The sequence below is a fragment of the Cheilinus undulatus genome, linkage group 1 (assembly GCF_018320785.1).
Source record: "Cheilinus undulatus linkage group 1, ASM1832078v1, whole genome shotgun sequence".
Taxonomy (NCBI): Eukaryota; Metazoa; Chordata; class Actinopteri; order Labriformes; family Labridae; genus Cheilinus; species Cheilinus undulatus.
The window spans coordinates 10,017,579-10,033,031 of NC_054865.1; the positions used below are offsets into that span (position 1 = coordinate 10,017,579).

At 38.8% G+C, this 15,453-nt stretch overlaps 1 protein-coding gene across 2 annotated transcripts in view; it reads right to left on the bottom strand.

Annotated features, from left to right (window-relative positions):
- znf507 (zinc finger protein 507) overlaps window positions 1-15,453 on the bottom strand; it is a 34,573-nt gene that overhangs the window by 2,376 nt on the left and 16,744 nt on the right. For both annotated transcript variants that reach the window (XM_041787927.1, XM_041787936.1), the window contains exons 5-7: window positions 6,696-6,800; window positions 4,795-4,929; window positions 1-1,398 (exon numbers count right to left, since the gene is read on the bottom strand). The exon at window positions 1-1,398 is cut by the window's left edge and continues 2,376 nt beyond it. In XM_041787927.1, the coding sequence (XP_041643861.1) occupies window positions 939-1,398; window positions 4,795-4,929; window positions 6,696-6,800 (700 nt within the window). In that variant the 3' untranslated portion in view covers window positions 1-938. The remainder of the gene's footprint in view (window positions 1,399-4,794; window positions 4,930-6,695; window positions 6,801-15,453) is intronic.

Here is a 15,453-nt window from a genome sequence, read left to right on the forward strand (position 1 = left end):
ACAGGTGGAAACAGCTGTGTCTGAAATAAAAGCCCTTCCTGTGCTGACTTCCCTTTTTATCATTCCTTTTGTCGACATGCCTCAAACCTAAATGTCTGTCTCTGGTAGACTACAATCAAGTCAGTCTAAGTCTCATTTCTACCTCGCTCTGGTCACCTTCGGCACATTTTTTTTCCTCCCAAGACATTACTTTACAAACAATCCGCAAAAGAGGAGAGAAATAATAAACTCAGTCACTTATACAAAGGAAAAGAAATGCAAAAAACTACTAAACGCCTGCTTTTTTAAATTGGCACAACAGAAACTAACATGCATAATAATAAACTGATAAATATGAACTCATATTCAAGGAAAACATCAAGCTGTGGTACATGCCTTTAGGCACATGTACCCCTTAAACTGGGCTAGAGCCTCAACTGTGTCTGGTTAACTATATTAAATATATTAAATATTACAGTAGCATAAAAAGAGCTGCCTTGTGGTCAATAAATGAACTAGGCTGGAAAATACGACAACTTTTCCCATTTCTGGTGAGGGATTGCATGTTTTTGTGAGGTATGAGCTTGTCCCTGGCTAGTGAAAAATCAAACTTGGTTTAGAGCTTGTCCCTTAATGTCAGACACATTTTGTGTCTTTTTGAGTTTGACACTTATACAGCCTATAAAACAGTTTATTCTGCATGTCTTTCAGAGGATATGCTACTTAGGAAACCATTTCATCATTTTTCTCATCCCCCATTCAAGGTATGTGCCAGACTTGGCCACAGAACATTCAGAGAAATCACTGAAACGATTCAGCGGACATGAAATGGTTAGACCTTGATATCCACCACAGCCAGCTTGAGGTAAAGAAACATAATGAAATACTTCTGTGTGCAGCAGATCGCAGCGAGAGTGCAGGGTCAGTGTTAATATAAAGAGAGGGGGATAGAGCAGCTCTCACTCTGCTGTTTGGAGGCCGGTCTGGGCTTCTGGCTGCTGCTGCTCCTTGTTGAGGATGATGCTGATGATGTCTCCCTCGTGCTCCTTCATGTGCTCCATCAGACGCTCTTTACTGGTGGACTCAAAGCCGCAGATGCAGCAGCAAAACAGGAGAACACAGTACTCCATGACTTGGCCGGGGGCAGGGGTCTGGCCTGTGCGGGGCTGACTCTGGGACTGAGATTGGAGCTGTGCAGGGTCCTTCCCCTGGGGACTGGGGGAATCACCAGGCCACTGTGAGGGGTCTGTGTTGGAGGTGGGGAGGCCTGCTGAGCTGTCAGAAGTCACACTGACCGCTGCTGTCGATGTGGGGGTTGGCAGTGCTTCCACTTGGCCCTTTGCTTTGTCCTTGGAGGGCTGGGTAACCGAGGAGCGCTCTGCCACTGACTCCAGCACCACGGACAACTTTGGAGGAGCTCTGAGGGAAATAAAGAAGAATTCATACATAGAGAAAAGAGCAATGACAGATGGCAGGGTTTTAACTTTCATTCTTTAAACACTGCTGTCAAGAGTATTTTCACTTGGCAGTTTTCTCTAAAAAGACACCCATCAGACGCTACAGTCAATAAATAGTATCTGTAGGAAGGCTGGCAGTTTTAGGCATCATGCAGTTTCTTTAGAGAGTAGAGACTCGTGGGGACTGAGAACTTGATGGAGTTCAATTCCTGAAAACAACACAATATATTTTATATTAATATTTGATGTATGTATACATGTATTTCCCAACTAACACAAGAAATAAATCATTCTATATTACAACAAACACGTTATTAGATTAAACAAGGCCTGAACAGTTTTGACAAAAAATATCTAATTTTGTTAATCTTGACTCGTGTTCCAAATTGAATATGGCTAGCTGTATTGAAGGAGTGATCATTTTTATGTCATTCTCGTATTTCATCAGAAAAATGAACAAAAATGAAGAAAGTTGGATTTTTGTAGACTATTCTAAAAATGGCAGTTGATTGATATGTAATGTGTAACATCTCTACTGCAAAAAAGTTTCATAACTCATATGCTGACACAAATTTCAGGCAACTTCTATGATTTTACAAGTGTATCAGGCCATGTTACATCTAATTTTCGATTAATTGCCCAGCCCTTCACCAGATACTTGTGGCCTAAAGAAAGGAAAAGAGCCCCTTACCCCAATTATTCCCTTTGTCATACTCATCAGTCACATGACCAGATGCTGTAAAAGGATTGGACGAAGTCTAAGTGACATCACCCATTTAGTTAACAAAGCCAATCCGTGGTTGTCACCAAACTGTCTCCAAAACTTTCTGGCAGCCCAGTAATAAACAAATAGGAGCAGCTGAGGACAGCCCTACGCCTCCTGACAAACAGCTACACTGAGCTTGCCCCGTTTTTACATAACTTTCATCCAGAGGTGGAGAAAGTGCCTGACTACTGTACCCAATAAAAAGTAGAGTTACTCGGGTTAAAATTGACTTAAGTAAAAGTACTGGTCTATAGTATTCAGTGTAAAGCTTTCTATAAGTACTGTGTTGCTCCTGAAGAGTTATATATGATTTTTCCTTATTGGCAGGGTCCACAAGAGAATAGATCTCCAACCAGGTTGTACAGGTAGAGTCACAGTGAAGTAAATGAAGGAATATGAAGGAATACTGAAAGTGTTAACAAAACTCAAATGGAGTTCAATTTAATGCATTATAAGTTGCTATGCTGATCCACTTTTCACATAGTTAAAACTTTGAAAGCATTAAATATTTTACAACGTGACAGCTGCAGTAACTAGAAAATAACTAGAAAATTTGTGACTTTCTGGGTCTCCACCACAAAAAAATAGGCAGAGTCAACGTCATAGAGAGGCGATGCCTACTGATGAAAAATATCCACCATACATCCTTAAGGATCACCTAGACTCAACGGCTGATGTTTTCCTTGGTGTATCTGTTTGACGTCTGTTACTGAGTGCATCAGTGGTTTCATTATTCTTCAGGAAAAAATGGTTGTACTGGCTATGGCTATTGTTTGTGAAATGGCTCTGATTGATTTTCCATCTTCTCTCAGCTTCACAATTGCTTGTTTTTCACGCATAGACAGATCTCTGATTTTCATGGTGGTTACACCTCTAACTTTAAACACAGTCTGCACAGGCAAAACCCAAATCTGAAACTGAGCAAAGACATTCAATGCTACTAACTGTTTGAATAATCAATATAGGACACACCTGGGCAACAAAACACACCTGTCAATCACATGTTCCAATACTTTTGCTGACACGAAAAATGGGTGGATTCAAACAAGGAGTGCTATCTTCAAAGTTATGTATCAGATCCAGATGTAAACTCCTGAAAATGAAAGCTGAAATGTTGATCTTTTATCTCACATTCATCTTTTGATGTCAAACCCAAAAGTTTTCAGCTTACAGCAAAAATAAAGGAATTGGGCCCACCATTATAATACTTTTAGAGGGGACTGTAGAAGATAACTTCTATATTGGCATGGATTTAATCTTTAAAACCCCAGAGAAAGTAGCCCAAGTTTCAGGCTTTCTAGAAAATAGAAAAGCTTCTGTGAGGACTACAAAGACATAGATGGCATCATTAGAACAACGGAGAGCTCCAAATGTTAAAAAAAGTAAGTGGCTACAACTTTTGGTTCAGAAGTGATTGAACATTAAATATTATGTGTATCCTCTTGCAGTATACGTCAGTTTGTCTCATAGGTTAACAAAAAAAACAAGAAAAACAAACAAAAAAAGAAACTAATACGAATGGAGTCACCACTTTGCATGGTCACTGATCGAATTGAAACACCAAACTTATTCTCTGTGAAGGTTTACAGGTTTGAACATAAACTTTCAGAACTGAATGTCGCCGTCAGCTGATTTGACTGACATGTTTGTCTCAGTGATAATAACACATCATAAAGATGTGGCTAACTGCAGCCTTGGTTTTTCAGTTTGTCTTTAAAACTTTCAGCTGTTGTTGTCTCTGCTGCTGTGCTAACTCTTACATCCCCTCCACCAGGTGTTAAACTACATCTTGCGCCCATGTAGTGTTAATTTTAGAGGGATGTACACAGCAGACATTTCAAACTGATGCAGAGGATCTGTGGCAGCCATTAGGCATCCTTGTTGGTGTAGTTAACAGCGAGTATTATATCTCCTGCCAAAAACAGCCTAATACGACACTCAAGGACAGCATTTTTTTCCTCTTGTATTTTAAACATCTATTCTAGGGTAAATAATCAGAAATAAACTTTAATTTTTATCGACTGATTACCACCTATGGGAGGAGACTGATGCTAAAAAAAGTAAAAACAGACCTGACTAAAATAAGAATGTCTCAGGTTTTATCTTTGTTAAACTGATGTTCTCACTGTTCGTTACAAAGAACGTAAACAATTGCTTTATAGCCCAACTCGCTCATTTAGGATCTTTGTTCAGAGACAACAGGAAGAATCAAACTTTGAGCTACACTTGGTGCAGTAATACAGTGAATGTACTGCATGTTATCTGTGGATTGAAGCAATGATATCTAAAAATGTGTCTACATTCTGACTAACTTTTTTAAAGCCTGTCAATATCAGAGTCAGAGCCTGACATCAAATACTGTACTGAAAACTTTACATAAATCAGATTGAGCGATGACAGTGACAGTTTGATACAGTGAGACAGCACAATGAAGCTTCAGCTGTACTCAAGACTCGAAAGCCTTTTTAATTAAGACAGTCAACACAACAAGGCTTTGTCCAGGACTGATGATGGACTGCCAGCAGCTAGATAAAATAAAGCCTGACAGCACTCAGAGAACAGATACCAGTCTACTTCAGTCTTCATGTTTACCTGCTGCTCTGGGAGATGGCCTCGTTGATGGCTTTGTTCACCTGCTCGTAGTTGTAGTTTTGGTCTCCGGCGTGCTTCCACATGTGGGATTTGAGTGAAGGAGGATGACTGCACACATAGCCACAGAGGGAGCACCTGAAAGAAAAATAAAAGAAACAAAAACGAGAGACGATGAGCAGCAGAGCGAGAGCGGATCAAGTCGAGGTTGATTTAATATGCGTACTGAGGTTTTACTAATCCTTCTCATACTTTCTATCAAGAGGAATCATCCTTACTCCACAGAGGACACTGAGCTCGAGAGACTGAGACGGTGAATGGAGAAGGGAAATGGATTTACAGCATGACGAAGGGAATTATGAGTTATGCCATTATGAACGATTTAAATGCTTAAAGTTTCAAGTACCTTTCAGGATGAAGAACTCAAGCATACTTCTCTCATCACAGCTGACTTTTGTGAGAGCAGGTTAATCTTAAAACATCCTGTTTTATTTTATAAAAAGGTAAGGGATTTAGTTTACAACTTTTTAACTTCATGTTTCAGCAACTGAGAATGCAAGATGGACTTTTACACCAAGACAGTCCATGTCTAAGAGTCCAAGGTGCTTGATGTCCAGTGTGAAGTTTCCCGTGTTTCCTGTCAGAAACTCATGTAGGCACACTTGTGTGTCACTAAGCAGCCAAGGTCAAGCCCGATGACATTGCTATTGGCCAGGTCTTTCACCCCTGGTGGCCTGAAGACTGCTGGCATTTTTGACTCCTTGGGTCATCCACAGCAAGACCACCCGACTACCCACCTGAACGGTACCCCAGGCCCTGCTTACTTGCCAAATCCAACCCCTACTTTGCCCTAAGGCCCTAAACTTTATTTTTTCGACAGATTATTTTCCATGCCCCTGGTAATATGCAAGGACATCCAGAGAGCAAACAGGGTTTTGTCTATCCTCCCCTAATGGTGCCCTCAGGCGGCTTACTTTTCAAATCTGTGCCATACTTTAGCCTCAATGTTCCTTTAACCTAACATGCATTAAAATTGTGCACAGTACTGTAGATTCTAGAAACTGTATATTCCCCAACCCAGACCCTTATCACAATACATTTAAATATAAATTACATAGGTAAAAATCACTAAATAAATCAAATTAGAGTTAAAAATACAAACAGTTTCTGCAAAAAAAATCTGACAATTACATTTGGTCCATTCCATATAAGATCTTTGGCATCTTAATCTTTATGAGTAAAAGATTTGATGGTACATAGTATTGATTCACTATGTCCTCCTCCAAGGTGATTGTGTCAGGATGCCTGATTTGCACAATCTTCCTTGGACTTTAGGCACTGGTAGAAACAACAGGCCACTGGAGCTGTTGGAAAGAAGTTCCTTTGCACTAAAAGATCTGGTTACTTTTGCTCAGAAAGCACCTAAATGTCCTCTGATGCTTCAGTGATATAATATCTTTGTTAAATTGACTCCCTTATGAAAGTGCGGGGTTAAGTAACCGAGTGCTCCTTTAACAGAAATAGAAGAGCACTGTCTACATCTTTCCTGCTCTATAGAAACACGAGCTCTCAAGCTTTGCAGGTACTGATGACTGTATAATACAGGATAAGTATTCAGTGAAGTGGAAATCAGCAATCAGAGCTGGGCTCAGGGTTGAGGATATTTAACATTTTAAGGAGGACTGAGTGTTCACCTCCATTCACTTTCTCCACCCACCATCCACTAACACTGCAATCAGAAGCTCATTTTTCAAGTCTCCAGGCCGCTGGCACCAAAGAGCAGAGTTCAGACCAACACAGACAATCTGCCCAGCTTCTTTGGACAGGTACAGCTCTTCATTCCCACCTGAGGTCTCATTCCTATCCATCTTCTCTGTAGTGGATGCACGTTTGATCTTTCTCACCTGTACTGCTCCAGCAGCTGCACGGCCTGGTGCTCCTGAGGGTGCCTCCTCATGTGGCTCTTCAAACTGTTCATGTTGGTGGTGGCAAAATCACAGCTACAACACCTGGAGACAGAGAGAGGGAAGAAAATGAGAGGAGAGAGAACGGGGAGATCAAGTGGCTACTTTAACAAGCTGCCTCTTGAACTTTTGTAGCTTCTTTGCTCAGTAGCCTGGAGGGAGAAAGGGATTTACAGCAAAACAGAGGAAATTGCCACTTAAAGAAAAGAATAAATCACACATTTTTCTTCTTTGCTGCGCTGTGGATGTTGGGATTGGAAGATGAAACTAGCTTTGTTGTTGTTTAGAGGCAAATTCTGTTCAAGGTCTGCAGACAGGCTACACTCAACCCGGGGCCATTTGCTCTGCATTAAAATAAAGTTGCAGACAAAACAAAGGGTTGCACTTTATAATACGAGGCTGACTGTGGCTGGAATATCAGACAGATGAGACTGCAGACAAGAAGAATTAGTTTGTCAGAAAGAAATTCTTTGGATTTGTTTTGTTTAAGAGTCTAGGGATCAGGCAGTACTTAACTGAGGAGTATTTTATTATTTTATTAAAGCCTTTTCTCATTTAATCTTAAACACAGATTTTTTTACCTTGACTCTTGTCTGACAAGTTAAATATTTTAGTTTCATACCTAAAAAAAATGGTCTATCGGCTTCAAGTTTCTAGCCTTCTGGTCACGAAAGCACAAGTTGGGGCGCTGTGTAAAATGTAAATAGAATGCAATGATTTGCAAATCTCCTAAGTCCTTATTTTATTTACAGTAGACCATAAACAACATTTCAGATGGTAAAACTGAAACATTTTACCATATCATGGAAACTATTACTTCAATTTAAATTTGATGGGAGCAGCACACCCCAAAAAAGAAGGGACAGGGTACAAAAGACTGGAAAAGAAAGTGGTACTTTTTAAAAACAGCTGGAGGAAAATGTTGCAACTAATTAGGTTAGTTGGCAACAGGTCAGTGACATGACTGGGTATAAAAGGAACATTTTAGAGAGGCAGAGTCCCTTAGAAGTAAAAATGGGCAGGGGCTCACCAATTTGCAATAAACTTGTGGAATTGTGGAAAATCCATGTGTGTATTGGAGGGTGAAGGTCAAAGGTCTATACTGGATGCCCGTGATCTTCAGGCCCTGAAGAAATTTCCAGAATGTGCGAAAGGGACACGACTGAAGTGAATATTTAATGCTTGTGATCTTCAGGCTTTCAGGCTGCACTGCATTAAAAACAGGCATGATTTTGTACTGGAAATGACTGCATGGGCTCAGGAACACTTTCAGATATCCTTGTCTGTCAACACAGTTTGCCGTGCCATCCACATGTACAAGTTAAGGATGTATAATACATAGAAGGAGTCATATGAGAACAAGATCTAGAACTGCTGCTGTCTTCTCTGAGCCAGTGCTCATTTAAAATAGACTGAGGCAAATCATTCTCCCATCCAGACAATGTTTCTTTCAGGAAAGGTTTTGCATATTTCAGCATGAAAACGTTAAATCACACCAAATCCATCACAACAGAATGGGTTCAAAGTAGAGGAGTCCAGGTGCTGATCTGGCCTACCTCCACTCTTCACCAATAGAAAAAATTCCCATATTCAACCTGTACATAACTGTTTGTAAATACTATTTATAATTTGTAAGCTGACATTTTTAAATTCCATAGTTTGTTTTTTTTTGTATTTATTAGTGCTCTTGCAATACTACTTTTATTTGTCCTCTATTTCTATTGTGTTTGTGCTGGAATATCTTATCATTTGGAGCATCATAAAACAAGTATAGGAAAGAAGGTCAAGAACTGTTGAGCAGCTGGAATCCTACATCAGACAAGAATGGGACAGCATTCCTCTCCCAAAATTCCAGCAACTGGTCCCCTCACTTCCCTGACATTTACAGACTGTTGTTAACGAAGAGGGGATGCCACACAATAGTAAACACGGTCCTGTCCCTTCTTTTTTGAGATTTGTTGCTGCCATCAAATTCAAAAAGGGCTGTCTTGGTTTCAACATATCATATGTTCTATTGCGAATAAAATGTGGGTTTACAAAATTTAACAATAATTACATTGTTTTTATATACATCTTACACAGTGCCCCAACTTTTTTTTTGGAGTTGTGGTTGTACATATCGGTCACTCTTCTACACAAATTTTATACACTCAAGGCTGGGGCTGCTGAATTTAGACTCAGCCTTCATTTCAGTACAAATCACACTCACATACCGAGAGCTATGCCTTCAGAAGCAACCTGGGGTTCAGTGTCTTGTCCAAGGATGCCTCAGCCACCAGCCTGTCACTCTACCACTGAGCCACAACAACATCATATTCAACTAACAACTGTTAGTATAACTAGTCTGAAATTAGTGAGTGGACACAGCTCAGGATAAATTCAGACGGTGATGTCCGGAGGATAATGTGGAAGACAAACAAGTTTAGCAGTGTTTTGTTTTTCTGTTGCCTGTGGCTTTAGCTGTACAATCAAGAAATTAAAATAGCCTTGCCTACAGCAAACTGGAGGGAGTTTAGAGCTACTCAACACCAAACAAAAAGACTTTCAAAGAGGGCAAAAGTATAACATGGAGGCTGAGAATGTGGATGATATGGGTAAAAAAACGGGACTGTTTAGAGAAGCGTTTTTCAAAGAAGAAATCAGGATACACAGGGATGTCACCCAAGGGTACCAGGGGGAATAGCATTTTGTGACCAGTAGATTGTCTTTTTAGATGTAACTGATTAATGCATAATTAAACCATTTTTTTCTATGATGATCTTTCAGTTTACTGTATTTCCATCTTACTATCAATCACTGTTGAACACATAACTAAAGATGGATCACTTAGACTTGTTTTTGACAGAAGACAGAGTGCAGGACTTTCCCTGAAAGTTTGGATGTCTTAATTCTTCTCCTTTCTTATAATATTGTTGTTGTTGCTGTTGTGAAGTGTCAATACTGTCACTCATTAAAATTAGACATTCGGTCCTAGTCCCTCATCATAAACATGCTTTCAAAGGAAATAGTGGTACACTATTAAGTCAATTAATTTTGTCAGGTACTAGTTAGATTGAAATGCCATCTCAGTTCAAGATGACAAGTTATGTGGGAGCTGTATTTTGGGGGGCTTTTTATACCTTTATTATTAGAGAATTGAAGTGGAAAGAAAAACAAACAGGATGAGAACGTGGGGGAGACACATACGGATAGGAGCCACAGGCGAGGCTTGAACCCAAGTCACCGGCGTACATGAGGCGCAATCTAACTAGGGCATCTAAGTGCCCCTTTAGTTTTTTTGTTTTAAAGGTATAAAAAGACAAAATTGTACCAAAAGACAAGCCAGTGGGGAGTCGATAGCTCTTCTCAACAAGCCTGGACAAAAGGTCTGGTGCCACAGTTTCTGCCCCACCAAGCAAAGCCGGACTGACAAAAGCAAAGCCATGCATTTGTTGATTGGCAGAACACAGCTGATCGTGTCAACTGAAGGGTTGGTTTTTGATGTGTGCAAGTGGGCATTGCATCTCTACTACCAAGAGAACACAGATAAATGTTTCCCAGACTACTTCCAATTGCATTTTGGCATTTTTGTCAGTGTGAATTGAGAAGCATTCACACAAATCATCAGGGATTACCACTTGGAATCCAAATGCCCAAGGGAAATAGATCAAGTTAATGTATTGTCTAGTTGGGCTTATATGTACTAATTAGGTAAAATTGTTTATTTAATAACCAAAACTGTTTGAATTGCACAAATTTGACAGTTAGTGCTATTCGGACACTGTAGAATAGTTTGCCTGATTTTTTTTGATAGCTTAATTCCTCTTCAATGCATTTGTCTTATAAATTAATGCAGTTTAGTAAAATTTTGTTGATTCAACTCTATCAGCTCTTAAAATAAAGAGTGACTGCAACATTTTAAAACACAAGCTGTCAAGAAGTATTAAAATACCGTTTTTTATAACATTTTTATTACCTTACTAGGTAGAACTGTGGATGGCACTGAGACAGCAAACAGTCAGCCAGAATGGTAGGTGTGCTAAACTATTTGCTTCTCAGTGTCTGTTTTCTATGTGTAAAGGAGACACAAATCTGATATAGAATTAGAAAAACTGCACAGAATGAAGGGCTGCAGGAACAAAAACATTTTAAATTTGGACAGTATTTCCTTTTATGAATCAAAACCTTTGCCAGCCAGCCTGCTCTAATATTAGAGTCTTGCAATGTGAAATTCAAACCAATGATAACCATTCAGATGCCTATGATTTAGTATTATGAGAGGATATACATCGAAGGTGGTTTAATGCAACAGTAAAAGACAAGAAAAATATGGTAGGTAGAGAGAAATCAGGTTTGTTTCCACTGTCAGATAAGTTGAATAATCTAGAGTTTATTCCAATAGCCAGTAGATGAATAAACATCATCTCACTGTAAATGTGATGCTCTGTAGTTTAAATCTGACTCAGCTGTGATAATGAAGCAAGAGCAACATTATCTTTCCAGCACGATTACCAAACAAAAGGATCATGATCATTACAACCTGTGAGGTTTTCCAGAGTTCATTTCACTCATTGGGAGAACAGTGGTTTCTGGGTTTATTTGAGCGCAGATCAGTGCAAATACAGCTCAGATAGTACTATGCAGCGAGCACTTTCACTGATGATTTTCTGTTACATTTCCATGATGGAGAGGAATGGATATCAATTAAGCCTTAATCCCTGTACATAATTTAGATGGGCTATTCAGCACCTTTTACCAACGCAATAGCTGTAAACAGATGGATAAATATGAGCATTCATCTAGTCAGAGGTTTGCATTTGTGTACTTGTTAAGTTATCCAAATTTGAAGTGCTAACATAAACAGTCAGTGTTGCCATAAAATGCCTATTGGGGCCTTTCACTCTCATTTCACTAATTATACACTGCAATGTCTTATTAAGCGCTGCATGAGTGTTTTATGTTGATGTTTGCTTCTCACAGCTGCTGTCAGCACTGGTATACGGTGTATAGTGTCAGCTCTACTCATCAAATGGGAAAAAAAAATAAAACAATGACAAAGAGGGTGAAGTGAGATCTGTGTTTACTACTAGCTGGGTGCAAAATGGTGTCAAACAGTAATCCTGTCATTATCCTTCTGCAACTCAAGCTAACAGCGATTTTATTAATTTTATCTGAAAAGGCTTGTTTAATTTTTAAAAATCCTATCGATATTGTTATTCTGTTTCAGACTTCATTTTCATGAAAACATCCTAACATGGTAAACTGACACAAAACATGAGAAAAATGTATAAAGGTGCTCTTCCTGGACTCCAAAAGTGCATGTTTGAGGTGCTCTTAGAATAAACAATATCTCAGAACAAGATATATCTCCAAGGCATTCTTTTTAAATAATAAAAATGTCTATTTTTTTATTGCATGGCCATGAAACCTTAAAAAAAAACAAACACATTCAGCATTGAGCCTTCATGGCAGAGTCAAACCAAACGTTTTGTTGACTTCTTTATAAAGGCTAGATTTATGTATAAATATATATAGTACTGTTAAAAAATAATTGCCCCCTAAACCCTATAACTGGTTGTGGCACACTCTGCAGCAACAACTGCAAGCATCTGTAATATCTGCCACTGAGTCTTTCAGACCGTTATTTAAACATTTGGAGGGTTTTGGGGCATGGTTTGGACCTGTTTAAGGGCATGCCACAGTATCTCAATGAGATTTAAGTCTGGACTTTGACTAGGTCACTCCTAACCCTTTATTCTTTCAAAAGCCATTCAGAAGTGGACTTCCTGGTGGGTTTCAGATCAACGCTCTGTTGCATAACCAAAGTGCGCTTGGACTTGAGGTCACAAACTGATAACCAGATATTCTCCTTCAGGATTTTCCAGTTCAGATCAGAATTCATGGTTCCTACAATTATGAAAAGTTGTCCAGGTCCTAAAGCAGAAAAGTTGCCCCAGACCATAGCACTACCACCACCATGTCTGACTGTTGGCATGATGTTGTTTTTATAAAATGCTGTGTTAGTTTTACGCCAGCTATAATGGGGTGCACACCTTTCAAAAAGTTCCAGCTTTTGTCTAAATCAGTCCTCAGAATATTTTCCTTAAAGTTTTGGGAATCATCATGATGTTATTTTGACAGTTGGGAGATGAGTCCTTGTGTTCTTTTTTTTTTTCAGCTGTGCTTTTGGTCTTGGAACTCTCCCATGGGTGCCCTTTTTGCCCTGTCTCTTTCTTATCGTTGGATCATGAACACTGACCTTAACCGAGTCAACTCAGGCCTGCAGGTGTTTAGGTGTTGTTTTGGGTTCTTTTGTGACCTCCTGGATGAGTCACTGATGTACTCTTGGAGTAATTTGAGCAGGCTAAGCACTCCTGGGAAATTTCACCACTGGTGCAAGTTTTCTCCATTTGTGGCTCTCACCTTGGATACCTGGAGTCCCAAAGCCTTGGAAATGGCTCTGCAACCCTTTCCAGACTGATAGATGTCAAGGACTTTGTTTCTTATTTGTTCTTGAATGTTTTTTTTTGATAGCAACATGACATGTTGCTTTTTGTGATCCTTTAGCTACCAGGACTTAGTTTTTTCAAAAAACTGTGGTTAATCACATTTAATTCATTGTGAGGGATGTTGGATGGGTTTTTCCCTCAATAAATGAAATTATTATTCTAAAAATTATTATCTTTGTCAAATATCAAAATTTGTTTGATGATCGGCAACATTTAAGTGTGACAAATGTGCAAAAAAAAAGAAAAAAAAATTAGAAAAATCAGGAAGGGCCAAGAATGTACTTTGTGTTGGTAATACTGGTTCTTATGCAGATCCTCTAAAAAGTCCTCGGCAGAGTCACAAATATGTTCTTAAACTTGTGGTAGTTGCACCTGTGTTCTTAAATTTCTGATTGCATGTCCTTGTAGGATGAAAGACCACAGATGTTTTTTCTTATTAGCGGGGAAGAAATGCCTCTTTAATGCCTGTACAAAGGCAAGAGACAGCAGGGTCATGTGCACACACAGAAGTCACAAAGCATTGAAAAGAGAAGTAGAGAGATGTCAGGAAAGCTCAAATTAGAATCTACAAAAAAATCAGGCTCTGCATGTAAAGGAAAAGAAATACTTGAGTAAATCTGAAGTGGATGAAGTGCTGCTCAAAAACAAACCAAAACAGCCTGATTTCATTATTTCAAGTTTGGTTAAAGAAGTAATGGAAAAAAATATTAACTACAATCAGACATACTAGATGTTTTTACACATTTCAACAGCGCTGTCTTCAGTGGTGAAGCTGTTAACATGAGATTTCAAATGTGAGGCGAAAAAATAGCTGGAAACAAAAGGAAAAGCTGATAGTATCAAAGTTATATCAGAAACATTATAATTTCAAAGTACATTTTGATTTCTTTATTCATTTTGGGCTCCTCTGCTTTAGCACAGATATAACAGCGGATGGAGTAAGAACATGGGGAGAGAGAGTGGGGAATGATGTGTGGGAAAAGAGCCACTGGCTACTGATAGTCTAATGATTACACAGCAGCATTTCATTTTATCCAATCAATGACCAAAACACGCACCAGTTCTTGCAAAGGGGAGCATATGCTTAAAGCACATCAGCATGCATATCAAATTTAACTACAATACCTTCAACTGTATGCTTAAAAAAAAAGACTCCAGCTGAGCTGGGATTAGCACGCATTCATAACACTGGCTTCAGTTGGACAAAACTCTTCTTCATCTGCTCAGATAAACTCTATCTGAGCAGATGAAGAAGACTCTCTCTGACTCTTTCTAGAAGAGTTTGTAAAAAAAATTCCTACTTTAATTGTATTTGTATACATTTTCTTATAAGAGACAAAAGGGGCAAAGATGGTCTAGAGGTTAGGCCGTGCACCGTGTGTGAGGATGGCCCGGGTTCAAGACAGGCCTGCTGCTCCTTTCCCGAATGTCTTCCCCAACTCTCTCATTGTTTTTTCTGGCTTTGTCCAATGTGCTCTTTTTGAACGAAGACATGACCCCTCTACATGTATGTTACATATTGATATATTTATTTATTTGTTTATTTTTGTGTTTTTTTAAGAAAATGATATTTAAAACTAGAAAAGCATTCGAGAGCACAGACCTCTGCCATTAGCCCTATCTCCCAATAGTAATGAATCCTTTAAAAAAATTCCTGGATCCAGACGGCAATCCAGATCACTCCCAAAATCTAATCAGTTCTTCCTTATGCCATTTCTGACTTTTCCTGAAAATTTCATCAAAATCCGTCTATGACTTTTTGAGTTATGTCGCTAACAAACTCACAAACAAACAAACCCTGCCGATCACATAACCTCCTTGGCGGAGGTAAAAATGATCATTCCTTTAAATACAACAACTCACATTTGTAATATTAGTCAAAATAATTATATCAATATTTTTCAAAATTGTTTAGCCCTAGTTGTCATGATGATTGTTTTAAAAGGCTGTAAGTTAGACAAACGAGTCAATTTACTACTGTGACCGAGGTAGATTAAAAAAAAAATTGTTGTTTATGGTATATTTATTCATACAACGTCTAATTTTATCCTGACATATATGCCTGGCCTACAGGATAGAACAGGTTATGTTTAATTTATTTAATATTACATTGGCTTTAATACAGAAAATTCTATTTCTTGTATTTGTAGAAAAATACAACATACAAATTGAAAATAATAATAATAATTGCATGGTATATTTCCAAATCG